Here is a 26,966-nt window from a genome sequence, read left to right as displayed (position 1 = left end):
GTGGAGATACCTGGTAGTGAAAAAAAAAATGATCCTTTTGTCAAGAAACTGTTGCATATTGGTTGGTAGTGTTTTATAACAGAAGTTGGCCAAAACCCTGAAGTGCATGTGAGTCTGAGAGTTGCTGGGTTTGTGTTTGGCGAGGTGGTGGGGGGGGGGCGCCACGGTGAAGAGTGGGGTGATGGGCAGGGTCAGGAGGAATTGTTCTCTCGGCGGCAGCGGTGTGTGTGGATCTTTCTCCAGATGACTCCTTGCAGCGCAAAAAGTTCATTCCTGCAAGTCACCTTTGAAGACTGTGCAAGGACCGCTGCAGATGTCCTGGAGTCACACACTGCCTCTAAGCCATGTCTAGAGGCCATCTGGGTTCCCTTCCCAGGCTAATTGGAGACCCAGAGATCCAATTTGGACTGAAGCTCTGAACAGCGGGAAAGGCCTTGCCATGAGCCAGGGATTTGGACCAAAAAGGGAACTAAAAACAGCTGGGCTGAGGCAAGACTGGGAATTGTCAAGAGGCTAAATGAAGTGACAGATCCATGGGGTGGGACAATGTAGCTGGCAGATAGCTGAAAACAGCTCTGAGGCCAGAGGGCTCCAACCTGGGCCTGTGAGCCTGAGTAGAGGGAGGGGGAGTGTGGATGTTCTCGGAGGCAGTGCCTCACCTAGAGCCAGGAAGCTGTTTATGAGTTACATGAAGTCTCTCCAGTTGAGGGCGAGGAGGGAGAAGCTGAGGGCACTGAAGCATTTAGAAAAGAGGGGCAGATGTCTGCCACTCAGCCCTCTGTGATTTTGTCTTGAAAAATTTGTGATTTGAGGATTTTTGGCCCGCCAGTAATGCTCACCTTTGTCTCTTAAGTCCCAGGTCACTAGGGACATTGAAAATTAGTGGGGCACGTAGTCCTAGGGAAACTTCTGAAGCTGGGGAGACAGGAAAACCTAGCTAAACACAAAAAATGTAAATACAGCCATGGAAGTTTGCATTTAACTGATCCCAGCTAGAGAGGTGTATATAAAGGGAGGTCTTGTTGATGGCGTGTCCCTTGAGATTAGAGCCAAGTGGAGGCTAATTGGAAAGACTTGAAAGAGAAAATGAATCACAGGCAGTCTTGAATTATAGTTCAAACCATGAAGGTGGTGATGGTGGATAGGGATGCAAGGGTAAGGAGAGTCCTGTGTGAGTTGGAAGGTGGCAAGTTTAATGTAAGGGACTCAGGTGATGGAGGGCCTTAAGGCAAAATCATAGTGTGGCTCAGGGGCATGGGGAGCTGCTACCTGTCCATGGAAGTGATTAAGATGGCCCTTGAGGAAGGTCATCATTGCTGCTCTTCTTAGATTAAACATGGCAGAGGCCAGAAGCTTAGATTTGGCATTGGCAAGTTGGCCAAGAGCATAAGTACTGGGAATGGAAAGAGCCAGGGCTGGAGATGGAGACTTGGAAGTGTGTCTGACTGGTGGCTGAACCCACACCCCTAGCAGTGGGGCCAGGGGAGTCTTAAGGCCAGAGAAACCAGAGGGAATAGGAGACGTGAGGAAACGAGCTGTTGACAGAATGGTCACGGGTGGCAGTGCTGTTCAAACAGTGTAGTGCTCTTCAGTGACACTGTTCCTCTAGGGATGAAGGGGTGGTCTGTAGTCCATGAACTACTGAGGTCATTACCGGGACACCACAGGTGACGGCGGGATGTTTGTCTCAATTGCCCAACCTTAGTTTGGCTGTCAAACCTGAGCCAGTAATAGATTTTGTCCATCCACATTATAGGTTAGGGAGGGCTTTGAGTAGTTATTTTTGTACCAAGGACAGTGTTTCACACTGAACAGGACTGGAAAATTTCTTTTTATTTTCTTAATCTTGCCTAAAGTGGTATCTTTTTTTCTATCTCTCAGATTTGGCAGCACACCAAAATCTTAAAAAAGTTTATGATACTATGCAGATGTTTTGGCACATGTAGAAAGTAGTCATGCAGTAAGAAATGGTTCATTTGAAAAAATAACCAAAGTCTCTTTCCAACAGATAATGATTCCACATGAAAACCGAACCAGTGAGGCCATGTACAACAAAATGAACATTTCCCAGCTGAGCGCTATGATCCCCCAGGTTGGTGAAAATGATCGAGGAGATTTTATCTTAACTGGTCATTTGACAAGCAATTCTTTTTCACCTCTTTGTAAATTTTTGACTCGTAAAACCTACCATTGGTCTCTTGGGTCATCATCCTCTTTGTCAGTCATCACGTAAAATACCTCTTATCTGTGCATCAGAATGCCTTCTTTTAAAGGTTTCAGAAAACCTTTCCAAGAGTGGCTTAAAAACTTAAAGCCCATTTTCTTATTTGACAAAAGTCTAGACACAGGTGGCTGTACTGGTTTTGCTGTTGCCCAGTGTTGTCAAAGAGCCAGCTTCTTTCTTTCCACTCTACTCTTCTTAGTGTGTTGGCTTTTTGATGTTGTGTTAGATAACTCACAGTTGTAAGGTGGCTGCCACAGCTGCATATGTCACATCTGCCATCAGGGCAGGAAGAAGGAGGAAGGGCCAGTGAGGGCCATGTCTATCTCTTATACCAGAAAAAACCAGAGCCTTCTAGAATATTCCCAGATGTCTTCCCTTTATTTCTCACTGAGTAGGATTGGGGCAAGTGGCCATCCCTACCTACAAGGTAGGCTAGGCGAGTGAGTAATTGGTTTTCCATTTCAAAGTAGAGGCAGACAAGGGAGGAAAAGAAGAGAAAAAGAGTGGAAATGACTTTTGGATTAGCCAGGTAAAAACACCAAGATAGTGGTGCTGTGAGAGGGGACACCTTTTTGTTGCTGTTTGTGTCCCCGTGTGTAAGAAAGACCATGCCAGAGAGAAGACCAGAGGTGTGCTGAGGCATCTGTGTCTGTGGAATAAGTATGGTGGGGGGGGGAAGTACAGGGGGAGGGAGGGGAGGGAGAGTGCCAGAAGGAAGGAGGGAGCACACAGGAGAGGAGGGGAGGAAGGGGGAGAGGGAAGACGAGGAGGGAGAGTGGAGGGGGTGGAAGAGCAGGGAGGAGAGCGCTGGAGGGGTCAGGGGAGTGGGTGATGTGCGCTCGTGGGGTCCATATTGCAGGTGGTTCTGAACACGTGCTCCATTTATGATTCCAGCGATAGGTCTTGTCTGGGTGGCAGTGATCAGGCATTCATGTTTTAGATTTGAGCAGTTGCATCTTTAATTATTTGGTCTGACATCACAAACTGTGGATTATGTTCGCTGGACTCTATTTTCCTTTCTTATGGCTTGTTGCCCCGCAGAAGTTCACTCACTTGGTTTTTTTTTTTTTTTTCTCTCCTCAGTTTGACTGGCTGGGCTACATCAAGAAGGTCATCGATACCAGACTCTACCCTGAGCTAAAGGACATTGGCCCCTCAGAGAACGTGGTGGTCCGTGTCCCTCAGTACTTTAAGGATTTGTTTAGGATATTAAGCTCTGAGAGGAAGAAGTAAGAGCTTTCTTGTGCATTTTACCATGACTTTTATTTTTCCTTTTAAATTATAAGGCCTTCCCTCTCATGTCCTTTGAAAACTGTTTTTAAAGAAAGTTACCTCACAAGAGTCTTAGGAAAAATAGTGGTGCCCTTTGTGACAAATTGGCCAAAACCATCGTCCGGTGTGATTTACTTGCTCTGATGACAACAAATACATAATGTTTTTGCCCCTTATTTCTGTTCTTCATACTTTTCTCTCTGAAAGACTAAATTGTTTATTAGTTTGGGGAACTAGTTATGTAATGATGTTATTTTCTGAGATTTCTATATGAAAATCTTTTCTCCCCCCTGGTTCATTCTTGGTCTTTTGCTGCTGGTTTTTTTTTTTTTCCCCTTATTTCTGTTTAGCCAGTAAGTCACTTTGTGGCAATAAACCAAAGTACCTATACTGAAAAGATGTAAGACCACTCTGAGAACCGTAGAAAAGTTAAACTGATGAAACAATGTCAGAACTGTCAGGTTTTTCTTATTTTAAAGAATGTTTTAGAATTTGTTGCTTTCTTCTTTTTAGCACTATGAAACAAGGAAATTCTGAAAATATCCAGGAAAGAGAATTTTATATCTTCATGGAGCCATTCAGATTTGACTACAGAAAATGAAGCACAGGAAGGTCAACTAGTTTACAAAGACAGTTTACTAGGCTAATTGCCTGGCCATGATTAAAAATTATACTTTCTTATTTGGACTTAGACAAGGCTGTGTTGCTGGGAATCATCATTGCCAGGAATTATATTAAAAAAGGCACCTGCAGAAGTCCTCAGAATAAAATTTAGCATCCACCCCACCTATGAAAACACTTAGACACCTTTGAAGAGCTGTTTGTTTTAAGATGATTTTTTTTTATGATGAAAGCAATATGTGTTCATTGAGGAAAGCATATAGAAAAGTAAACATACAGAAAAGGGAGATTAGAAACAATATTTAGATTCTACCACCTAGAGATAAATAGTGATTCTTTAAAAAAATTTCTAAGTGACAATCGAATCTAGAGGTAGGTAAGTATACGTGTGGACTAGAGCCTTACTCTTCAAAGTGTGCTCCATGGACCAGTAATACCAGCAGCATCACCTTGGGCCTTTGGTAAAAATACAGATTCCAAGGCCTTCCCTCCAGAGAGACCAACACAGTAGATCTGGGGTGAGGCCTAGGAGTCTGTATTTTAACAGGCACCTCAGGAATCTTATAATTAGTTTTATTCCCACAAAAGCCTAATTTATAACTAGGGGTTAGATAGGCCCTGGTTTACTGTATTAGAAAAATAATCTTATGGTGACAATGATACTTTAGAACTGCAGGACCTGTCATGACAAAAAGGACCAAGAAAGACCATGATTGGAGGGGGATTTTAATCTGCTTCTTGTCAAAATCATAACTTGGACAGGTGTAAACATAATGAACTACAATAGAAGAAAATGTAAATAGAAAAATTACCTGCAGAACATTATATACGTAACAAAAAACCCTCAGATGTTAAGAAACTTCATTTTTAATTAAAGATAAAAACCAAGTCTCTTTCACATAGTTTACTCTTCAGCAACCAGTTCATCAAAAACAACTTATGTTCTGTGTATTTTTTATGTGATTTCAAAACGCTGTATGAGAAGTTTGATAACACTTCATTTGCATAGCACAGTAAGTGTTTTAGACTGCTAATCATCTTGGAGTCTCACTAGTGTTGCATCACGAGAGTGATGAAGGAGATGTCCCCTAGGCTTCCTTCCTGTTGTTAGCATGTTAGTCAGGACAAGCCAGACACTGTAATAAGCCCCTCTAAACTCTTGTTGGCTCGTACAATAAAAAATGTACTCTGTGCTCATGGAAAGTACAACGTGGGTGTCCCTGTAAGGCAGCTTTCCTCCAGGTAGGGACTCGGGAACCCAGGCTCCTTTCATCTTGTGTCTTTGCCTTCCTCAGGAATTTTGGAATCCTCCCCATTCAGCTGGTGGATGGGGAAAGAGAGTGGAGGATTGCACAGGAGGTTTTGTGGGAAGGCCTAGGAGTGGTGTGTGTCACTTCTACCCATACTGCTTTGGCCAGAACTCAGCCACATAACCCATTTAACTGCAAGAGAAGCTGGGAAATAGAGTCTGGCAAAATATCAAAAAAGTTATCCAGTTTTATTATTTAGTCCCCCCCATCCCCACCCCCATGACACAGTGAGCACCTGATGGTGGGCACTCTTGTATTTGCCTTTGTAACTTCAAGGCCTAGCATGGTACTTTTCATATAGAAGATACTTCCTAAAAATTTCTAGAAGTAAACCAGATACCTCAAACACCACTATACAGGAGGTGACAGGAGCAGAAGCTGAAAGGATAAGGAGGGGTTTTTCTTAGGGGAAAACTAGGGGCCAGGTAGGGGAGAGTGGGAAAAGAGGATGTTGAGCATGTTGGGTGATGCAACTGGCGTTAACCTAGATGTTGCCTTTGAAGCAGGAGTCTGGAAAGCTGGGGGAAGCTTCAAGGGGCTGGTTCAGGCTCAGGATGTGTAGAGGAAAGGCATCAGCTTCTGGTTTCCAGCATCCTTCTGCCTTTCCCCTGGAGGCACCATTGAAGAGAGAGTCAACCTATCTTCCTCAAGTTGGGTGTGTCTTCCATGCCTCTGTCCTGAGAATCTGCCTATGAAAATCACATGTGGGTTATGATGATGTTAACCACCATTATGGTTAACAGTTATCTTTGACCCTTAAAATAATTCTGTGTTCCCATTTTACAGATGAAGAAGCTGAGGTTAAGCAATGTGCCCAAGGACACATCTCTAAGAGGAGGCAGAATTGAAATTCTAAACCTTCCCATTTCTGCATCCTTTCTCTTTTCCATACATGTCCCTGGGTAGAAAAGAGATGCTTTTCAGATACTTAACTGCTAGTTTTGAAGATAGACAACACTCCTGCCACTTTCAGGGTTACCGAGCTGTCCTGCGGTGGTGTCAGCTGCATTTCTTAACTGCTGCCCCCCTCCTTTATCATGCCCCTGCCAGCTGGTGGGATTAGGCCCCCCGCCTTCTGACTGACTGGCTATGGGGGTGGTGGCACTGGCTCTGGCAGGTAGTGTGTGGCACAGAAATTGTGTAATGACATTCCCCCAGACGTGGTGCCAGAGACTGTTGGCCCTTGTGGTTCAAGGGAGTACGTGACCAGGCAGGGCCATTTGGAGGCACGAGCTGGAGGCTGCCAGTGGGGAAAAGAAGTTGGTGTTCAGGGTGGAAAGAGGGTGATGTGATGGGTCCCTTGAGTGACGAGCATCTCTTTCCAACTTCATGTTGAATGATCTCATGTGCGTAGTTTGAAATCACCTCTGGTGGGAATATTCACACCAGGGAAATTGACACATGCTATGAATCATGTTTTTCCCCTTGGCAAGTCGGCTGTGAACCGTGTGCCAGCACGTTGTTGCTTGAGGGGCGCTGCAGACTCCCCTCCCTCTCTGCCTCCCTCAGCTCTCCCCCCAGTTCTTGAGGCTGCCTCACATACTCACCATTAATTTGGTCTGAGGAGCACGAATGGCAGTGGGGAGAGTCTGAGGAAGGATGGGTTAGAGAGATTTGACTTGGGATGTTCTTCCCGGCAAGGTCTGGCCTAGTGGTGGTCATCTGCAACAGAACTTTCTTTTAGCTATCTGGGCTAAAACAAGTCTCTGTGATCTTTCCTGTCTTCAGTTTGACGTTCATATAAAACATACTATGCAAATGAGAGTGTGGGTTGTTCTAGATGGGCCAGTTACCATCATCATGTCACACTGCTCCCACACGGCTGGCTGACCCGAGAGCCATCTCAGGAATATGTGTTATTAGTCACCATGGAAATGGCACAGCTGGGAGGGGATAGGTCATTAAAAATTCATCATCACTATTGAGATAGAAATTAACTCAGATCACACATCCTTCTGAGGTCAGGGCATTTTTTGCTTAGAAAAAAGGCAACACTTAACAAAATAATAGATTTTAAAAAATACGTGTTATGGACATTGCATAGTGTATGGGGTTGTTCATATGTTTGGAAGTGAACAATGATAAAAAAAAATCCGAAATTTACTCTTAAGCACTTTGTTATTTATTTTAACTTCATAATAACCCTATATGGGAGGGGTCATCCTCTTTGTATGACAAAGGAAGATAAAATCAATGAGCTTAAGTGACTTGCCGAAGCTCACACATCTAGTGCATATGGAACCAGGGCGCATATCTAGATAATTGGTATTAGCCAGTATATTGCTGTTTGTTTCCAAAGGTAAGAATTCGTCTGCATTTTATCAAGTCATCTAATAATTCAAAGGTATTGACAATTTCTAGATGTGAAAGGTAGGGCAACAGTGGACTCCGTATCCTGAGAGGGAAACCAGGATGTTTGTGCTCAGGCCTGGGCCTGGAATCCTCATATCCTCTATCTGTATTAGGTGGTGAAAAGCAAGCCAATTTTGGTTTGAGTTTATTGACATTGTATCATTTTATGTCATTTCTCAAGTGAAAAAAGTTCTGTAGTTTTGTATGAGTAAGAGGTCCCTCCATGGAGTTTTTCCAACACATTTCCCAAGGTGTTCTGCAGAGCATCAGCTATCAACCTCAAGACAGTAAATGTGCATCTATCTCTGTTAACAGGACCATTGCCAACTATTTGGTGTGGAGGATGGTTTATTCCAGAATTCCAAACCTTAGCAGGCGCTTTCAGTATAGGTGGCTGGAATTCTCACGGGTAAGTTTTGAGAACATTGCAGTGTTACATCACTGGATAACTTTACATGCCGGAACAGTCTATATATTAACTAATCCAGTAAAAATCATCTTTAGGGATTGGGCAGAGGGAGTTTTGCAGCTCAAGCTCTACTTTTTTTTTTCTTTATTTCTTTTTGTTGAGGTAAACCTTACATACAGTAAAGTATACTCAAGCTCTATGTTGATGAGGCTATATAAGGATATTTAGGGCAATACTTAGGACCACCACATTGTTTTGACTTTACTATTCTTACCAATTTATTACCTTTTTGCCCCAGTGTTTTTAACTGGGTCACTGTAATTATAATTGTAATATTTCTTAGTGATATATTTGTAACTATCTTTCATTTCCAGTATTCTGAACATTCAAAATATGCATGATACATGTATTAGATGATAAAGTTTCATCTTCAGGATAGAGTTTTGTCTTGAACCTTACCCTGATCTTCAGTTTTTCATTCATTCTAATTCTGCTAGGCCCAAGAGGCCTAAATTTAGTCTCCTGTGAGATGTGACTCAGCTGCCCAAAACACTTTTTTTCTCCTCTTCTTCTCCAGGCTCTGAGACCTTCTCTCCCACTCTTGGTCTCCTCTGAACTTATATACGTGTTACTCTTTGTTTCGGAGGCTTTTGTGTATGTAATTCTTCTAATTCAAGACTTAAGAATTTTGTGGGGTTTTTTTACGTTTAAAAAATTTTGTGACTTAAAAAATACTTTAAGTTCATTTTTCTCCCATTCTGGAATTAAGTAATGACAAAGTTTATAAGCTGTAATTTCATTTAACAGACATTTTAGTTATTAGAGAAAGTGATAGGTAGAGAACTTCTTAATGGGTCATTACTCTTGAGGAATAGCAATTATTTTGGATATATTGTGGCCCTTCAAGTCACTAGAATATTGAGCTTTATAGAGCACATCATAAAACAACTATATATACTGAGGTCACATCAAAGGGTTAAGCTACAAAACAAGTAGATTATATATATGTGTGTGTCTGTCTTTTTAACTCCCATGGATCACATAAAAGATGGTACCCAGCTGCTTTCCACCCCCACTGGGAAGAGAATAAGAGGGAGAGGTGTCAGAAGTAGTGTGTGAAAATTTGAGGTTTGGTATGAGGGGATGTTTCTTGAGTGTAAAGTGCTAAATATAATACTGAATTGCCAGAGAAGATTGTAGGATCTCTTTCTCTAGAGGTTTTAAAAATAGATTCATTTCTTACCTCTGAGAGGGGTTGTGTTATCAGAAAATAGAGGAAGTATATATGTACTTCAGTGTTAACCCCATCTGCCCTGTACCAACAGCCTGTGTCTAACAGCGTTCAAGGGACACCTCCAGCCACCATTCTCAGGGCCTCGCTTCCTTGCTGTCTGCCTTCACTTTTGCATTTTGAGTGCGCCAAACTCCCGACCTACAAGGGCAGTTTAAATGAGATTTTTTTCTTTGCTATCATCCCCAAGAGTAAACCTTTGAGCCTTCCAAGTCCTGCTTTGGAACCTCTTTATTTGTTTGTAAATGTTTTCTTAAAGCTATTTGATTGGGACAGATGGGAAAAGCATTTACATGTGTTTTTTACTTGGTCATCAGTATGTTCTATTACGACACAATGTAAATACACTTCCTGGGTGGTTGATGGTGGGCGTGTTCTCCTGGTCTGCCTTGTGAGTGTACTTCCCAGAGCTGGGCAGGAACTTTGATCATGTATTGATTTTAGACCTTTTGTGGTGGAACTTCAGTTCTCAATAGATAATAAATACTATCTGGGCACTTGGACAGCATCCCTCATGTCCCTGCTAACTGCAGACAAGCTATGCTGTTGTCCAAATCCTTTGTTTAATGGGGAAAATTGGAAGGAAAGAAGGACTGTATTAATTTCCATTCTCAAAATATTTTCATTTAGTTTTAAATATAACTGGGACAAACAGTAGTTTTCTTTGATTGATTTTATCTTTCACTTTACTCTCGGACACATGTTTATTGGTTGGAGTATGCAGTGTTTTGTACACTGTTTTCTTCAGATTGTTTGCATTTTTTCAGCCATGGGTTTTATCTAAGTGAAGCTCAATCTGGATAAATTATCTCCCACAGGTAATCCAGGGGACCACAACTTTGTTGCCTCAGTGGGACAAATGTGTAAACTTTATTGAAAGTACCCTCCCTTATGTTGTTGGAAAAATGTTTGTGGATGTACACTTCCAGGAAGACAAGAAGGAGATGGTAAGTGCTATTCTGTAGCTGATAAAAGCAATGCTGGTCAACCAGATCTGGCATGAATAAGGTCAACAGGCCAGTGTCAGCTTTCAAGCTCTTAGAGTGATGAATCTTGTTAACAGTTTTCCTTCAAAGAGGAATTCCTGCAGTACCATATTATCTAAAAACTCAGATTCAAATGTAGAATGTTACGAAAATTAAGAAAATTTAGAAGTGAGTCAGTAGGGTGAAATCATGCCACATAGAGCCAGAATTTCTCCTGTAGAAATTATTTTACTTTTTTGTGGGAGAAGGTAATTAGGTTTATTTATTTATTTACTTTTTAGAGGAGGTACCCCCAGTGCCAAATCCAAGACCTCGTGCATGCTAAGCATGCGCTCTACCCCTTGAGCTCTACCCTCCCCCCTTTCCTGTAGAAATTAAACGTGTTAGGTCAATACTTAGGAAAAGAGAGGGCCTAGATAATTTTATGATTGGATATTTGAACTGTTGTAATTACAAAAAATAGAGATTTTTCCAGTCAGACTTCCATGTTTTAGAGTTGAGGAAACTGGAGACCCAGTGATGAACTGATTTGTAATATATTTAACACCTCTTAAGTGATTTAGAAATAGAAATAAAATGCAGGGTTTTTTTCCCCTTTCCTGACATTGTCTTCTCAAAAGTATAGAAGTGTGACATTCATCTCACAGAAAACACTGTCAGACCTTCATAAAAGTAAGAAATCCTTTTATTTTGTAAATCCTTTTATTTTGTAAATTTCTAAACTTATATGAAAATGGAAAGAGCATTGTAATACACTTCCAGGTACCCACTATCCGTGGCTATTTGTAGTTGCTATAGTGGCATTAATGGCCCAACCAGATACACCTACTAATAAAAGCTGAGCTTTAATGCCATTCATTTATTCAACTAATATTTATTGAACACCTGTTATAGACCAGGCACTGTTCTTGGCATTTGGGATGCAGCAGAGAACAAAGATCCCTGAGCTGACATTCTATTGTGGGGGAAAGACTAAAAATCAACATAATGCATATGTTAACAAGTGTATTAGAAGATGATAAGGACTCTGGAAAAGAGAAGATCAGGATAAAGACAAGTAAGGAGTGCTGGAGGGTATGGTTGTGTGGAGTGGGTTGTAGGACTGAATAGGATGGTCAAGGAGAGCCCCACTGTGAAGATGACATTTGGCAAAGATTTGAAGGAGGTGAAAGAATTAGATATGGCAGCCATCTGGGGAAAGAGTGTTCTAAGTCCATGAAACAGCTCTAAGGCAGGGGTGTGCCTGGAGGCCTCAAGGAAGAGCAAGGAGTTCCACGTGGCTGGAGCAGGGTGAGTGAGGGCGAGAGAAATAGGCACTGAGGTCAGAGCAGTAACAGGGATGGTGGCATTTTATAAGACCTGCAGGACATTGTAAGAATGTTGGCTTTTACCTTTAGTGAAGTGGGGAAATAATGCAGGTTTTCGAGTAGACGCCTGATGCAACTTGATTACGTTGAGAGAATCATCCTGGCTGCTGTGTTGAGAAGAGATTGTAGCAGGTCAAGAATAGAATCCCTGTGCTGCATACCAGAAACGAACACAGCATTGTAAATCAACTGAACTTCAATTTAAAAAAAAGAATAGAAGCAGGGAGGCCAATTAGGAGACTATGGGAGGGACCAGGCAAGAGAGGATGGTGTCTTGGACCAGGTGGTAGCAGTGGACGTTGTGAGACAGGGTGGTATTCTGGATACATTCTGGAGAGTAGAACCAGCACATTTGCTGACAGATTTGATGAGAGGCCTGTTAACTGAGAAGGTGAGTACTGTGGGGAGGATCAGGCTTGGAAAGAAAGATCGAGTTCAGTTTTGGCCATGATGAATTTGAGATGTTACCCAAGTGGAGATGTCGAGGAGACATTAGGGTGTGAGTCTTGAGGACAGAGGTTGAGTTCGAAGGTGGAGGAGAGGGAAGAATTTCTCATCTTGGCTGTGTGTTCTTTTCTGTCTGTTTCAGCTGTGTTGGAGGAGATGGTCTATTTTGAATTAGACGTTTGAATTTAGTAAGGTTTTTTTTTTGGTATGCATTTTCTTTGTGAAGAATTATATTTTACAAATGACATGAAACAAAATATTCAGGCATGATTAACTAATATACGGGAGGAAAAATAATTTTTCCCATGTTGTTCTAGGTTCTTGGCTGACACCCCCTTGTAATAAAAGATTAGTAGGAGATAAAAAAACAAGTACAATAACATGCATACTTCCTGTATACCTGGGAGAGACCCAGGAAAACTGAGTAAATTCCAGAAATAGCCCAAGCCACCACCTTAAATTCCAAGTCTAGCTAAAGATGAAAGAAGATGTTGAGGGGTGGGGGAAGCCAGTTATGGGTTTTACCAGACAAACCACAGTAAATAAGGGTACGAGTGTTATACAGATTTAAGTCCTGGCCTTCTCCATTGGTAAGAATTTCTGGAGATTTAGCTCTCTTCCTCTTCTTGGTACAGAGAGGGACATACCCTTACAATGGAGATTTCCCTTATAAATGTTAATTTCTCTCACAAAAGGGTAACTTCAACTCTGTTTCCAAAGATTGTCCTGTGTCTGCAGCCTCTCAAAAATAATCAGCCCCAAATAATCAGTATGCCAAAGGGGGATATTTTGGGGTGATGTATTTTGCACCCATTCACCCATAGCAATCCACTGTGGTCAGTCAGAGACAAATATGTAAGCAGCTAGGATACAGGTGGTCATTAAACACTGAATTTAAAGGCAGAGACACAAAAAATCTGTTAAGTCACAGTAATTCAACTGGTTGGTATCATGTGTTGCTATGTATTACATAACTATGTACTAAAGTTTGCTTTGGAACACCATACATCTAAGTGCATTTATTTGGATCTTTCTGATTTTTGTACTTCGGAGAATTTTCTGCCAAGTTTGATACTTTATATTTGAACCTGAAAGTCCTCTTCTTGCAAATAATTCCACTGAAGAATTAATGTCTTATTTCAAAATACTCAGTATTCCCTTTGTGTGTTTTTTTTTTTTTCACTCTTTGGTCAGAGTAAAGGGATTGAGAATTTATCAGATAATCACAGTGGTTACATTATAAGCTCTGGGAAGGATATAAAAACAATTAAGGGATAATGGAGGTGTTTTTTTTTTTTATATAGCAGGATTTTTTTTGGCGGTAGAAGAATTTTAAGTAATATGAAAGGTATGTGGATTGATTTGTTTTTCTCAGTTTTGGTGTGAAAGACCCTTTATCATGTGTCAGGGTGTGACACTCTAAAATTAAGTTGATTTTGGCAGTTCCCCCCTTATTTTGAGGTACATGGGACACGGAGGTAGTATGATAGTTACGCAGATACTCATCTGTTTTACACAAAGTATTTTGCTCCTTTAAGCAGAAGCTATTTGCCTGAGGGAATACTTAAGTTGGAAACTTATAAGAGAAATATCTGGCTTTTTATAGCCATGTTACAGGGCTCCCATCCAAGAACCACCTGGAACCACTGATTTACTTGAAAAACATTCCGTATTATTAGCTACAATCCAAAGAGAAAAACAGAAAGATCCCCAGTGGGACAGATTTCAGAGATACTAACTCAGATGGAGGGCTGCCATTGTTTTATTTTCAAAAACAGTTGTTAGGCAAATGAATACAGTTAGAAGGTTAAACTTCAGGTACTTCTCAAACTTTAATGTGTTCAGGAATCACAGGAGGATCTTCCCGTTAAAATGCAAAATCTCGTTTTATTTTAATAAGGATCTTTTAACTGGGTCTGGGTTAGGACCCAAAAATTTGCATAACTAACTCCCAGATGATGCTGATGCTGCAGGTCCAGGGATCACACTTGGAGTAGCAGGGTCTTTGCATCTTTCATTGGTTTGCAAGCCGATACTAAATGCAGCCTTGCATTTACGTCATGTGAGTAGGGCAGGCATTTGACTCGGGACAGCAGTACTTGGTTTACTAAAACCTATTGCATTAGTGCAAGTGACCGCTCTGATTTTCAGATCTTTGAGAATTTCCCTGATTTAGATTGGTTTAAATGGACTGGGCCAAACCCTGTGAGGGCCTCCAGGCTTGTTGTTGCTGTTGTTTTCACTGAGCTATTTAGTTTTCCTTTAAAAACTGGTACCTAGGTACCTGTTTCCATAGCCTCTTAATGGTGGGTTGGCCCAACTGCCTCTGGTTGGCACCCTTATAGGGAGGGCGGTTCACTTTGTTTCCTTTCTAGAGGAGAAAGCATCCGCCCCCACTCTCCCAACTTACCAGGGTTCTCTTCCTTTTCATTGGGGAAAACACACAATTTCACATTAGTGTTTCCTTATGACTTCCCGTATGCAAGTCTGCACATGCACACATATACACTCATATTCATTCATTCACTCATGACTATGGGAGTTTTACAAATTTAATTAGAAACGGTAAGAATAGTGTTAGTGGATAGTAAGACCCCTAAATTAGGAAGCCCACCAAAGTGTGGATCCTTGCCGCTGGCTGTGAAAGAATTCTCAGAAGAGGCAGAGGGACAAAGTGAAAAAAAGCCGCTTTATTTCTCAAAAGAGGAAAACAAAAGAAAGTGCTTGAGCAGTGGGAGGCAGAGCTGGGGTTGGGGTGGGGGAGAGGGGAGGCAAGGCACTCAAGCAGTCAGCTGCCCTCCGGACATTTATGGGAGATTTCTGCCATCATGTCTTCCTTCCGGGCCAATCGCCTTGTCTTCCCTCCTTGTATGGGCTTTTCTGGTTGCTGTCATGCAGTTTTGAGCTGTCATGGCCCTGGTGGGTGTGTCATTTAGCATGTTAATATAATGAGGCTCAAGGTCCACTGGAAGTCAAATCTTCCACCATCTTGGGCTTTGAAGGTTCTAAGCAATTCTTACTGTTTCTCTTTGCAGCTGCCTCCTGAGACTTAGATAAGAGTAATTGGTTTCTATTTGAGGGAGGGGCAGGGGTATGATCCTAGGAGCCACAGCCTTAGTAACAAAAGGAAAGTTGCTTTTAATCAGAATGCCTGCAACCTGGTGGACCCAGTGTCCCCCAGAAAAAAACTGTCTCTGAAGGTTCTCATCAGCTATAAACAAGAGGCAGGGGTTGGGGGGCCATAGTTCCTACAGAAGCTGAAGATACTGAGGAGGAACCAGGACTCTGCCCCAAGGCTGCGCTGTTGTTTCCTGGCCCTTCCTTCTGCATCCCCTCCCTTCCCAGATTAGCAACTGTTTGAATCTGCCCTTTGGAACTCAGGGATAGTCAAGGAAGCCTATTTCCTACAAACAAGAAACGGGGGGGGGGGGGGGGGGGGGGGGGCGGGGGGGATACGGAAAGATTTGTACCAGGGCGGACTGCACAGGGTCCTGCTCAGTATCAATACATGTAGAGAAAGGAGAATCTTTCCACAGAAAACTGTGTAAAGAGGCCATGTGGAAAAATCTCCTACATTTCAGATAGTGAGACAGGGCCTTAATCCACGTGGGACTGCCCGCAGACTTGACCTGTCTTAGAGGGACAGGTCCCTGGAGTGAGAGTAGGGAGTCGCAGAACTCTTCGGACAGTGGTTACCTTTGTTGCCTAAAGTAGCACTATCCAACAGAACTTGGTATAAGCCACTTACGTAATTTTACATCTTCTACTAGCCTTATTTAAGATGTAAAAGGAAGCAGGTGAAATTAAGTTTAATAATATATTTTGTTTAACCAAATATATCTAAAACATTATTCCCCATGTGTATTTCATATTTCTAGCACATCTCAGGTGTTCAGTTCCCATGTGTGGCTACCATTTTGGACATGTGGTTACCATATTGGACAGTGCCTGTCTAAAGAATTGAAGAGGGACCCCTTGAGTTCAGCATGGCAGAGCTTAGTCCCTGGGTGAGTGAGTGCTAGTAACCAGGACTGGGAAGGTGGAGTTGCTGGTATCTGACCAACTGGGTTTCTTGGAGGGCTCAAATATGAGAGGGGAAGGACTCAAGCAGCATCACACGAGATTCATGATCTGGGAACAGGGTTGGGAATTGGAGTCAAGCCGCTACTTGGTGAAGATGTTTCAGGTTCTCTGAGATACCAGCTTAGAGGAAGAAGCAAATTCCAGACTCTCCTCTGACCTAAACACCTTGGAGGCTTGGTTCTCACTGGCTCAGGGACTGGGTGGTATGGATTTGGCAAATTAAAGGTGTTTAGTGCCTGAAAGGTGCAGAGAACTTGGTCAAGTCAAAAGCCAGGGGTTCCAAGCTCAAATACCCTCACAGCCCATGAGGAACTTCAAATAATGTACAGTAGTAAAGCTGGCTGGGTGTCAGCAGAAGCCAGGGCAAGAGCAGTGATAAGTGACAGTTGCCCCTGGTCGTCGGTGTCTGGGACACAGTAGTGGTGAATAGGAATGAGTGTGCTGTTCAGCAGTCGGCAGGCTGTATTTATGCAAGGTCTCTATCGAGGTTTGCTAGGTTTCTGGGTTTGTTTTTTGTTTTTTGAGAGAAGTCAGAAATACGGATTTTTATGTGAAATCTCCCACATTTTAAATCTTGGTCAGTACTTTGGAAGCCAAACTAAATATGTCCTTGGGATACCATTTTGTGCCTTTTATACTAGCATTTTCTCGCAGTTCTCAGAACCAAAAATCAGGACCTTGTCTGTCAGAGAACTTCTTTGATTTTAAAATCTTATTTAGAAAAGATAATACATATTTAAAAAACACAGCATATTAACTGAACATTTAACAAGTTGCTTTTGTGGAAAGTTATATACAAGATATGAAAGTGGAACTCTCAGAATTCACACTGGATTGTCACTATAAACAGAGATGATGCTCTCGTTCTACTGTGACAAATCCTGATCTGTAGGCTCATGACCTAAATGACAGGAGAGGGGATTTAGAGGTATGTGTGTGTGGGCAGGGATGCCTAAAGTTGTTACTTATTATTTTTCTCTTCCATTTCCTTTTTATTGTTAATGATAGTTTATATCTGTAGTGTATGAGTAAATGCCCCAGATAGGTATCCATGTCCATGTGAAGATCGCAATGATGGATATATTATGTTCATGAAATCTGGTGATGATAATAAAGTAGCTAATTTTCATTGAGATTTAGATGACTGTCTAATACTCATTCTAAGTGCTTCTGGTGTATTAACTCATTTAATCCTCACAATGGCCATACAATTGCTATTATTGCCCCCATTTTCCAGATAAGGACACTGAGGCTCAGAGTTTAATTCTGCAACATCATACAGCTTGAAAATGGTTTAGGTGGGAGTTCAAACCCAAATAATTTGTCTTTAAGCCAGTATTCTGTTACGTTGCTTCTCTCAGAAAAACACTCGAGTCTTCACCATTTTTTATGACTGGAATGAGAACAGTCATAATGAGGATACTTCTTAGTGCTTGTCCTACAGTTAGTTCGCTCTTATTAGGAAATTGTTTATTCATGTATTACAATCTTATAAAAGGCACATATTTCTTATTTCTTAGCATTTTAGAGGTAAGGAACAGTTGGAATAGATTTTTCCTCTAGTATGTCAGTATTTTAAAGACAAATAGAGTGAAAGCTTAATTCATTTAACCAGCTGACATTGCATTTTTTGTGTTCATTTAATTTTTAGAAGAAAGAGGGAAACAATAAGAAGCAAGCTGATTATCAGAGATTGCATCTAAGAGCAACATTTGAGGTGTATCTTTGACTCAGTCCATACACTGAGCTCAATTTCCAGTATCTTCTACATGTATCATTCTGAGGAGTGATCCCTGATGTTTGGAATGGTGACCCAAGGCTCTGTAGGATTTCTCATCAAAACAATCTTTTAAAAATGTTTACCCTTTTTCAATTACTAAGGCAGACACAGATGTAAACATCTGTGTCAAAGAAAGATTTTCTTTTGTATTGATGATGAAAAGGGAAAAAAAAGATCTTTATGCTTTGTGCTTTAATTGTAGTTCTAGAAAATTTAAGGAAATTGGAGTTCCCATTTGAACATTTTGGCTGAGCTAAGTTATTAAACCACATGATTTCATTTCACTTTAGACCTGTCCCCAAATTACTTATCTTTATTCATATATCTCAACTCTGCCAATAGGCATTTTGTTGCTAATCCCTCATATTTTCTGTTTTTGTTATAGGCTCCTGTTAAAGAAAACATTATTCTGATACCTGTTAAAATGATAAGGAAGACTTTATTCACAACTATTGCAAAGGGTGTTAAGACTTTCAAAGTAGGGGAGAGAGATTGGGCTCAACTCTGAATATGACAAGGACAGCTGGGGATTTATGGCCAATGAGCAGAGTGAGAGGGCCAGTGGGTGGGAAATTACTACGAGGAAACCTTCAGGGGTCAGGCGACTTTTGCTGAAGGCAGGCCAGGGTGCTGAGATGTCACGGGTGGGATATAAAGAATTTGACCAGGCATGGAGGGTGCTCACATATCAAGGGTGGAGGGAATTCTCTCTGAATTGACTTACCAGAATTCTTGCTAAAACTGGGCCATGCAAACCTGGCGAGGACAGGATGGGGCCAAGGTTGAGGCCTGGTCGAGAAGGGCTCAAAGGAACTGGACTGAAGTTTGGTTAAAGAGAGACTCTTTCTCAACCCTCAAATCAAAGGTAAAGTCACCTGTCTCTTATTATACATTAAAACATTCTGTATGCAGAAGGTTAATTTAGTTAAAGAGGAATGAATCTTTCATTATCCTTCAGATTTAGACTTTATTAAATGAAAAATTAAAACTTTACTTAGTGTGTAAAACAATTCACTGATTTCTCCTGCACTCTAGCGTCTTATTCCTTTTTCCCTTTGTGGTAAGGACATTGTTCATGTCCCCAAGTAATGCCATAGATGACCTGCAGTATCTTCCAATTCTCTGAGTGCTCTGCATGAGCAATTCTGGTAGTAATTCTTACCCTAAGAACAGTTTTCTCCTCCCACCCCATACTGCTGCAGCTGGTGCCAAAGACTTAAGTACCCACATGGGTCCAATAGCAGTGGTGGAGTTTGAACTTGCAACCTCCCTACACTAGGAGTTCACCTCATTAGTTAGCTGAGATAATTGAATTGATTTACTGCCATTAATATTCAAGTTCTTCAATTCCCCTGCTCACCGTTTCTCTCAGTGGTTGAGTAAATGAGATGTAACTCTAACGTTAGTGGCAGAAGTCACATGAAAGTCAGTGTCATGCATTACAGCAATGCCCTTATACTGAGGGGTTCTTCACTCCTTGAGGATGCTGCTTCTCAAGGGTTGCTCTCAGTCCAGCCATTGTACTGATAAAGATAAAGCTTCCTTCAACACAGCTCCTACAAAGAAAGGGTATTCTACCCGGCTATCAAGTGTCCCTGTTTCTGTTTGCCTAGTTAATGGTATCAGCTATAATGTCAGGATCAGTTTCTCTGGGTCTTTACGGAAGACCTGTCTGAATTAAGGCAAACCAAATGATTTGAGTTTTAAAGGGCTTTAATATTGACCTCATGGAGAAGTTACATCTGATTTTCTGAAAGCTTGAGTTAGCGTCTCATAGCCCAGCTATACTCTTCTCAATTTGGGCAAATTACCCTCTTTGTGTCTCTGTCTGATGATACATGAGTTTCTGCTGCTACAGTAGTAATGCTGGGTACCACTCTCAAAGCTTCAGTGGCCTTCACCAATCAGCAGTTATGGCTGATGCATCTGGAGTCACTTGGTTGTCCCCTGGGCAGCTCTGCTTATCTTGGCTAGACTTCTTGAATGTCTGGGGGTTGGCTGGTTTTAGCTGGCTTCGGCAGAGGGGATCAGGATGACTCGGCTCTGCTCCATGTGCTTTACCTCCATTAGCCGGCTAGCCTGGGCACGTTCTCCCTGCCATGGCAGATGTGCAGGTGAGCCTGCTGAGGCACATGAGGCTTCCTGAGGCCCAGGCTCAGAACTGGCATAATGTCATTTCTGCATTCTGTTGTCCAAACCAAGCCACGCGGCCAGTCCAGATCGACAGAGGGGGAAACAGACTCTGCGTATTTAGCTAAAGATCTCACAGCAGAGGCCGTGGCTAGAGGCAAGGGGGTATAGAGTTAAAGCCGCTGCTGCAGTGAGTTGTAGATAGGGATACAAACAGTGCCTACCTGGCTAGTTTGTGATGAGGCCTGCGTGAGATAATCCATGTAGAAGGCATAGCACCATGTGTGCCTGGGGATGTCAGCTACTGTTAGTGCTGTGTTCCGTGCCCAAGGCTAATCCTGAGGGGAGAATTCACACCGTCAAAGAACTGTGGCAGCTCTCCTGCACTGCAATCTCTTCTTTCTAATTTATCTTCAACAGAGTGAGGGTGAGGGAGCTGCCTGAGGGGTTGGCTGGTCTACTCCTCCATACTGCCCAGTGCAGTAGCTTCCGGTTGGGATAAAGGTCCTTTTAATGCTAGTGCCCTGGCCACGTTCCAGAACCTGCCCTATCATTTAATGCTAAATCTGTCTCATAGGAGAGTCTCATGAAACTACACAAGGAGCCAAATATAATTTCTATAACAGATCCAGGTTTCACAACTCTATGTGGGCTTAAATCTTATTATAGCAGATGTCATCAGACCCCAATCCTGACAGCTCTTTTTAAGCATCTTTTGGTAAAATGACATCCAGCAAAACAAGTAATTTAGAAAGCTCATTGGGAATTCTTTCGAAATAAGTGTGGACACTGCTTGTACCCTTGTCCTCAACTGTGCTGTCACGGTGATGACACATTTGGCCCAATGTTCTTGTTTGTCATCTCCATCTCTGGGTAACGCTGGACACTGTTGCCTTTGTCACATATTATCAGCCACAGTCTTTTCAAGCAGATCTGATCAGACCTGTGGGCCATGAAGACCTTGTACTGGAAATTCATTAACTGAAAGAAAGCACTTGGACCCTGCAACAGAGCTGAGTTTTGGAAGTGACCAAGCAGAATTCCTTGCTGGAGCGAGTTTATCCATAGCCAAAGGACTAGACCATTGTGAGACTGGTTGACTTCTTTTTTTTTTTTTTTTTTTTTGAGACTGGTTGATTTCGAAATATTATTCTACTCTCTGATCCATTTCATCTCAGAGTGGGAAAGTAGGAAATAGAAAAATATGAGTTATAAAATTAGAACACAGTCTATCTGTTCATACCCAGTAAATATGATTTACTTTTATTACCTCAACCCTAGCCTTATGCTTTTTGGTAAAAGGACATGCTAAACTCCTGCACCACCAGACTAGCACATAGCTTTATAGCATATCTGGGGCCAAAATAACCTGATATTCTTTTTTTTCCCTTTTGCCAGCATTTTTAATAGCTTTGCAAGTTTGTTAATCCTGACAAATTGATATGATTTGTTTTATAGCTCGCGTGGCTGCCAGAAACCTCAGCATTTTCTAACTATTCTTAGTTTTTCTGACTCTACTACTTTCCCAACCTTAATATGGATCTCTTCTTTACTTGTTAAGTCAATGCCTTTATTATATTTTTATCAGGAACCAATTCAAACTCATTTTTATAAATAGTTACAGTATAAATTATGAGTCAGTGGACAGTTAATATTTATTAGTACATTGATATATTTAATGTCTGTATTTCTAGTAAAGTGACAGTTGCCACAAAGAAAAGTTTTAGGAACTTCCCCTAGATTAGAGCCTATTCCTTCAGTTAGTCACATGAATTGTTGATAATAATTTTCATTTCTCACATTCACTAATCAAGTGGTTACAACTTAAAGAGCCATGTCCTGCTCTAGACCAATGGGGAGATTGGAGACTTTTTAATATTATGTTTTATTAAGATACTATTTATAATTTCTGAATATATTAAAGAGAAAAATCTCTTCAACATTAGGCCTTTTAAGAATTTCATTAAAATTACATTATTTTAAGATTAATACACATAATTAAACTTGAAGATTTTTTTCTTTTTCTTTATGAACTCTATCAGCCAACAGCTATTTCTATCAGATATACACACACTCACGTGTGTGTGTGTGTGTGTATATGTTTTTTAATCCATTCTTAACTATCTGTCCTGTACTACATTGTCATCATCAGTCTCAGATGGACTGGACTAACTTACGGAGTCATTTGATTTCCATTAAAGTTTATATTTGGAATAACTGCTGGAATAACTGTTGTATACTAACATGATATTTGATTAAATTTTACTTCTTTGCTAGATACCCACATCTATATATGTATTATGTGAGATACGAAATCATATCATGTGCAATGTCGTATCATGTGAGATATGAAATCATAAAACTAACAGTATAAGATATGAAATCATAACAAAAAAATATGAAATCATAAAATTAACAACATAAAATTTGCAGAACACTGTAGGGGAAGAAACATTTTTCTCTTTACCCTTCTACGTTCTTGTCTGAGACCCCTCTGTAATGAAAAAAAAAAAAAGACGGATTATCAGGAAACAGACGTTTTATAGCATGTATACTTCCTGTATACGTGGGTGAGACCTGGGAGGACTACCTAACTCCCCCAAATGGCCCACGCCATCTTCTGAAATACCATCTCAAGAGTCAAAAGATGTTGTGGAGGAGGGAAGCCAGTTATGGGAGATTACTGGGCAAAGAATAGTAAACAAGGGTATGGTTGTTATACAGATTTAAGTCTTGCCTTCTCTGTTGATAAGAGCATCTAGAGATTTAATCATGACATCTTCAGAGTACAGAGGAAGATACTCTTTCAAATGATGATTTCCCTTATAAATGTAAATCCTCCTTATAAAAGGGCAACTTTTTCATTTTCTGAGCTTCTCTTAGACTGCTGTTTCCTAAAAATAATCAGCCTAAAATGTAAAATAATCCTCATGCCAAGAATGTGTGTTTTGGGGTGGCAAATTCTGCTCTCCTTCAACAGTTTTTAGTTTGCTTACATGTCCATGATCTCATTTGATCTAAATCATGATTCCTGTTCTCACAGGTTGTGGATTTGTTGGGGAGACCAAATAAATATAATGGCAATTAAACACACATCTATATTGTTCTGATTATAAGACTAACAGGAACTCAGAGAAGGGACTGAAAGCGTGGATTTAAGTGTTTTGGATTCATAGGTATGAGGTAGGATCTTAGTTGGCCGTGTAGGATTTCTTTATTGCCAGAGACAAAGCTTTGGAGGAAACTACAACTGACAGTGAGGTGAACTGACCTCTTCTGTTATCGAACTGAACTTGAATTTGCTCCCCCGATGTGCAGCAAAGTCAGTCTACTGATGCTGGATTGTGGTGAATGAAAGTACAGCATTTATTTGCAGGGTGCCAAGCAAAGAGAGTAGGCAGGTAATTCTCACAAGACCCATACTCCTTGATGGATTTTGGACAAAGGTTTTAAAGGAAACATTAGGAGTGAGGGTCGCAGAGTGTGTGATCAGCTCATTGACATTCTTCTGATTGGTTGGTGGTGAGATAACAGTGATGTTATAAGAATCTCAGTCATCAGTGTTCTGGTTCCAGATAGTCTGGGGTCTACATGCTTGTGGTCAGTGGTTTCCATCTGGTGGGGTCTTGGTTTCTATAAACCACCTCAAGGTTATGTGGCAGATTGTTATTTATATCTCTTGAGCAGGAACTAAGAGTCCTGTGACTCTGTTTCTGAACTATTACATAAACTATCATTACTTTTTGCTTGATTGATTTTCCTTTGTTTATGCATTCCCTCATTTCTCTCATCATTAACTGCTTGAGTCTGCTGTTTGGAACTTGAGGAAGGTCTGGGAGACTAAAGCTTTTTCTTCAAACAAGAAGCAAGGAACACAGAGGGGTCTGTCACCAGGAAGGCCCTTCAAGGCCCAGCTTGGTTTCACTTATTCTCAAAGCAATATTGGCATATGTCCCTTCAAATGCATTAATAAACCCATCTTGATCCATTTGTATAGAACACAAAGTTCCGATGTCTAAGTGAGGGGAGAAGGGGTAAAGAGGGGTCAAAAGAGGAATAGTTGAGACAGTTTTAATGTACTAACTCAGAAGAATCTCTTTTAAAAAAAAACCTTTGCTGGAAAGGTAACAGATGTATGCATATGCATTTGGGACTCACCAGGGTCTGGTGTCTGATGTAGGATGCTATGGGCAAAACCCTGGATGCAAAGAGTGAAAAGGGAAAACCACTTTTAAATAACATTGAGAAAAACAATTACCAACTGCCCATAGGCTGACCAAATGAGCTCTGTTTTCAGTGTGGATTCGTAAAATCTGAAAGAAGTAGATGCTTAACAAAATGCTGCTTTACCTGGAGGACTCTTATCCTGAATGTGGCAAATTTTACCATAACACTTGGGTTAATTTTTATATGTTATGTTTTGATTTTTGACTCTAAATAAATATTTTCTATGGATAACTTCACCTTATGACTTCCAATTTAGGTGATTTCTATTAATGTTATAGGCTGGCTGGTTGGGGCATTAGGTCAAGTTTTGGTGAAGAAATAGTATTTCTGTCTTTTTTTCTTATTTAAAAATTATATCAGGCTTTTTCTGCCTCAGGGAACATGACTTGACTGAAGGTGATGTTATTATGTGATGGTGTAAAGTACTCTGAAGATAAAAATCAGAAGTGTTCGGTAATTTATCTTCTAGATCCAGCATACTAAAATCATTATTTCTCTTATTTGCATTGACATGCCAAGTAATGACATTAATCACCTTCAGAGATTTCCCTTGTTCTTAAAGTCTCCTGAGGTAGTTCAGTACCATTTCACAGAAAATGTTATACAATAAATCTGTAACATGTGCAAAAAGAAAAAACTGAAAATCTGTGATGGGGCCTGGGATGGGGAGTGGTGGTGCCTCAGAGGACTAGGGCAGAGACCAGCCGAGGCTCACAGGGAAAGAAAAAAGGAGAGCGATTACAGCCATCCCTCTGCATTCGTGGGTGATTGATTCCAGGACCCCCTGCGGATACCAAAATCTGTGGATGCTCAAGTCCCTAATATAAAATGGTGTAATATTTGTGTATAACCTACACATATCCTCCCATATACTTTAAATCGTCTCTCTGTGTTACTTATAGTATCTAGTACAATACAAATGCTATAACAATAGTTGCTGGCAGGCTGCAAATTCGAGTTCTGGTTTTTGGAGCTTTCTGAAATTTTTTTCCCTAAATATTTTCAATTTGTGTTTGTTTGAATCCATGGATGTGGAACCTGCAGATACAGAGGGCTGACTGTGCTTCGATTTTTACATCTGTAAGAGGGTCACAAAAAGATTGAGTTATCAAAGTGCAGGTTTAGGGAAGTTAGAGGTGGTAATGATGTTGGAGAATATAAGTTCTTGTTTTGTCGCACAGGAAAGAATTCAAGAGCGAGGCATAGTAAAGTAAAAGCAAGTTTATTCTGGGAGATATGTACTCCATAGACAGAGTCTCAGATGGCAAGAGAGAGCGAGAGCGACCGTGAGTGGGGTTGTTAGTTTTCATGGGCTCAGTAATTTCATATTGCTAACAAGTAGGAGGATTATTCCACCTATTTTGGGGGAAGGGGTGGAGAGTTCCAGGAATCAGGCCCCCGCCCAGTTTTTGACCTTTGGTCTGGAAATTGTCATGGCGCCTGTGGGTGTGCCATGAGGCTCAAAGTCTACTGGAAGTAGAATCCTCCACCATCTTGGTTCTAAACAGTTGTCCTGTCCTCAATGGCTGTGTCATTCCTTCAGTGGTTGTGCCCTGTCCCCTTTCCTCCTGTCTCAGTAAGGGGAGGGAAGGGTGCAAGAAGGAAAGGAAGAGGAGGAAGGGAGCTGCATATGAATCAACTGTTAGTCATTCTTCATCCCAGCAATAGGCTGAAATGTTTTTGTCACTATATTTCCATTTGGAATGCCAATCAGCAAGGTACAGACAGAGAGCTTTGAAAACTATGCAAAATGATTAAAATGTTAATGAATTAAAAAGCCATTGTTATCACCCAGGAATGGCCAAGGAGAGTCCTAAGAAACCAAGGTGCTTAGGGAGAGGTATCTGGAAGCAGTCAGCCTATTTTAATAATCATCCATACTTCATAAAAATGCTCCAAAGAGAATAGAGGCAAAATGACCTTAAGATTCACTGTGAAAATCCCCAAATTCCAAAATACACATTTGCCAAGATCTCTTTGGCTTGGAGAGTGCTTGTTTTATTTGATTAACTAATTTATTTTCAACCATTGTGAAAGCAGATTAGCTTTTGTACTCCTTCATATAAATATTTTCCTTGGATATATTCAGCTTTTTACATATTCTTTAGGGGCTTTCTATTATGGTGACATTTTGGATAGGGTGTTGAGAGGAAACCTTTCATTGCCCTCTTTGTCCTCATCTGTGAATACCCCTCTTCCTACCAGTATGTTTGTTACAGAAACGACAGGGCAGTCAAGAAACAAGCACCACTCGGAGGGTTGGAGTACTCAGATGTATTACGCCAGTGGGCTCAGAGGGGCTTCTGCTCCGAAGCTCTGAGCACCTTCAAGATGTGCACATGAGGTTTTATGGGTAAAGTACAAGCTTGGGGTATTCGGCCAATAGGCATGGAACAGCTTTAGCAGCATTGTCATCACAAAAGTGGAGGCGGGGAGGCAGCAAACCAACATTCCAAAGCCAGATATG

At 41.1% G+C, this 26,966-nt stretch overlaps 1 protein-coding gene across 1 annotated transcript in view; it reads left to right on the top strand.

Annotated features, from left to right (window-relative positions):
- PHEX (phosphate regulating endopeptidase homolog X-linked) overlaps positions 1-26,966 on the top strand; it is a 186,894-nt gene that overhangs the window by 65,641 nt on the left and 94,287 nt on the right. The window contains exons 10-13 of the mRNA XM_006192807.2: positions 2,009-2,092; positions 3,308-3,453; positions 8,095-8,188; positions 10,298-10,426. Coding sequence (XP_006192869.1) covers positions 2,009-2,092; positions 3,308-3,453; positions 8,095-8,188; positions 10,298-10,426 — 453 coding nt within the window. The remainder of the gene's footprint in view (positions 1-2,008; positions 2,093-3,307; positions 3,454-8,094; positions 8,189-10,297; positions 10,427-26,966) is intronic.

The sequence above is a fragment of the Camelus ferus genome, chromosome X (assembly GCF_009834535.1).
Source record: "Camelus ferus isolate YT-003-E chromosome X, BCGSAC_Cfer_1.0, whole genome shotgun sequence".
NCBI lineage: Eukaryota > Metazoa > Chordata > Mammalia > Artiodactyla > Camelidae > Camelus > Camelus ferus.
This window is presented reverse-complemented; position numbering and strand designations above follow the sequence as displayed.